General features: G+C 39.7%; 1 protein-coding gene across 1 annotated transcript in view; it reads right to left on the bottom strand.

Annotated features, from left to right (window-relative positions):
- RABEPK (Rab9 effector protein with kelch motifs) overlaps positions 1–1,742 on the bottom strand; it is a gene marked incomplete at its 5' end in the record, with an annotated part of 3,368 nt that extends 1,626 nt beyond the window's left edge. The window contains 2 exons of the mRNA XM_026657359.1: positions 757–906; positions 1,577–1,742. Coding sequence (XP_026513144.1) covers positions 757–906; positions 1,577–1,742 — 316 coding nt within the window. The remainder of the gene's footprint in view (positions 1–756; positions 907–1,576) is intronic.
- Between the last annotated feature and the right edge of the window lie 975 nt (positions 1,743–2,717).

Below are 2,717 nucleotides of genomic sequence, written 5' to 3'. Positions count from 1 at the left end.
AAGCAGCATATTTCTTCTGCATAGTAAAGTTTCAAAGCTGTATTAAGTCAATGTTGTAAACTTTTGAAAGAACAACCATAACGTTTTGTTCAGAGTTATGAACAAGTTCCAGTCTCGAGGTGTTGGTAACTCTGAGGTTCTACTTGTATAGAACATCAATAGAATGGATAGAGCTTTCACTGCCATTCTGACTCATGAGAGTGCCTTACACAGTAAAGACAGAGCATTGTTTTAATTAATATTTACAGAATATGCTACTGTAGCCATTTATGAAAGAAACATGGAATGCCAATCTTTCAGATACTTTGTGGTAATTAATCACTGTCAAGCAGTTTTTCAGCAGTCAAAAGAACCCCAACAGCAACATACATTCAGCTCTTGGATACGTCAAATAGTAATTATCTCCATAGCCATATTACAGAAATGCCCATATTTCTCAGCTTGTAACCAGCAGTTGGCTTTGACAGAGGGGAGGCCCTGCACACACACTTTTGCATTGTCACCACCAATCCCAGTCCATTAGACCTGTAGACAAATCTCTCACTGAAGCCAATAGGATTTCTGCCTGCTTAAGAACTGAGGATCAGCATGACAAATAACAAAAGCAACATGCCCCAGCACCAACCAGCCACCCTGGAGCATATTTACTGCACCTATCCAATAGTTATTTTAGTGGTTCTGTAAGAGATGGTGTCTCTCAAAGCAGACCACATCACACTACTTATTAATGCAGCTATAGCTACTTTATATACTTACTTGTATCAATGTAGAACAGATCATTGTAAAATTTATCACCAGATAACCCACCATGTATGAAAAGCTTGGTCCCAACTGCAACCACCACATGGCCATGCCGAGGTGAGGGAGGATTACCATGTACTTCTGGCTGCGACCAAGTCAAAGTGGCTAGAAATGGGAATACATATGATTATGTGGTGCATTGTTGGAGTTCTGTAAAGACATTAAACCAGAAACACTTGTCTAGGGACCTCTAGACCAAGTCTGACAAGATGATTTTTCAATCAATAACAAAAGCCTCAAGCGTTTAGTTTCTGGGATTGTTGCAAAAGGCAATTCAAATACATACTCAGCAAAGAAATGCAGCTATTTGTACATCTCATCTAGAAGTAATTACACACTGTTGGTGTAGTAGAAAAAAATCATTGTTCTTGCTCTACATATTGTCCTTTCATAGTGAAGTGAGCAGCATATGTTCCCACTTCTGAAAGAGAATGGCTACTAGCACCAAATTGTAGTAGAAGTTGGAGGATTCTGACAATACACCTCAATCCCGTCCTGCAATGCCAATGATACTTTCCTCTGAAGATACTACCCAGTTCCCCAGTGACTGTGTGGTGTTGATAAGCTTCAGGTAGGGTGTACAGCTCATCCATCTAATTTAAACCTGTAGCCAAAAACCAGTGTCTAATAATACACTATAACACTTTACCTAATTCTTTATGTATTATTTGCATTTCCAGGCCTTTATTCATCTCTGTGCCACACAAGCTTTCAGTCCAAGTTGGCAATGAATCATTTAACTCAGTGTAACAAAATATTAGTTATTTAGAGGTACCTGTGTCAAACACGTGAAGTTGTGGATCTTTAACGGGCTCTGCTCCTTTTTCTCCCCCTCCAAGAACATAAAGCCGGTCTCCTATAGCCGCTGATGATGTGTGGAATGTCCTAGGGAGTGGTTGAGTCCCAGCCACTTTAGGACTTTCCCAGATTCCTGTTTCTAATTAAAAGATGAAATGATAATTATTCACAAATAAATAACAAGAAGTTACCTTATTCATATGAATTCTTCAGAGCTGAGACTGACTTGACTAAGGAGTTATTAAACACACAAAACAGTGACAGGAAAAAAAAAAGTCAAAAGTGGCAAAAAATGACTTTTGGGAAATGAGTGAAAAATCCAAGTTGCAAGTGAAAGGTTGGTCAGCTGCATGTTTCTAATTCAGGTTTGTTTACACCACCTGACAAAGTGCTATGTCCATTCTACATTAGCCACATAGGATTTTGTGGAATGTATTTGTATGCTGAAATCAAACATGGTTCCCAGGATTTCCCACTAATGCTACAGAGCTCCTGTATTTATTCCACACCTAGAGATTTTTACAGGGAATCGGTCATTACATAAGTTGAGACTTTTAAAAAACGCTCTTTACAAGCAATATATATGCAGCACCACTGAAATGCTGTCACCTGGGTAGTGGAGGACAACAGACAGGTAAAAAACAGGCACATAAGACAACAGAGAAGGGAGAGTAATTTTTGGTTAACAACTCCAGGGCAAACGCCTAGTTTCTTAAGAATCTTTAATATCCATACAGCGCAGACCACACTACCTCTCATTCAAATGGCCCACACACATTGAACTGCATGGTGGGCTGATACGGCTCTGGTAGGACCCACTCATTCGGCACAAAAATGCTCCTGTTAATGCCAAGCATGGGATTCGTTGCTGTGAAGCACTAGTGTACAGTGCATTCCCTGCGGCAAGGAACCTGAGGGTCACACTGCAAAAGTCACCACAGCATTTTAGAAAGTCGTAGATTTGATTCTACCTAGTCTTTAACGCTCCTAGGAGGAGATAAAGGAAATCGTTTGCCTGTAAATACAGCTTTTGAAGTTGTAACCTGTACTTTACAAATCTAACAAAGTAATTCAAACAGTTTCTCACATGGATAACAGGTGCATATCCAATTGTCCAA

This window comes from Terrapene carolina, unplaced genomic scaffold (assembly GCF_002925995.2).
Source record: "Terrapene carolina triunguis isolate 2854851 unplaced genomic scaffold, T_m_triunguis-2.0 Scaffold238, whole genome shotgun sequence".
NCBI classification, from domain to species: Eukaryota; Metazoa; Chordata; order Testudines; family Emydidae; genus Terrapene; species Terrapene triunguis.
Note: the sequence above shows the minus strand (reverse complement) of the source record. Positions and strands in the feature narration are given on the sequence as shown.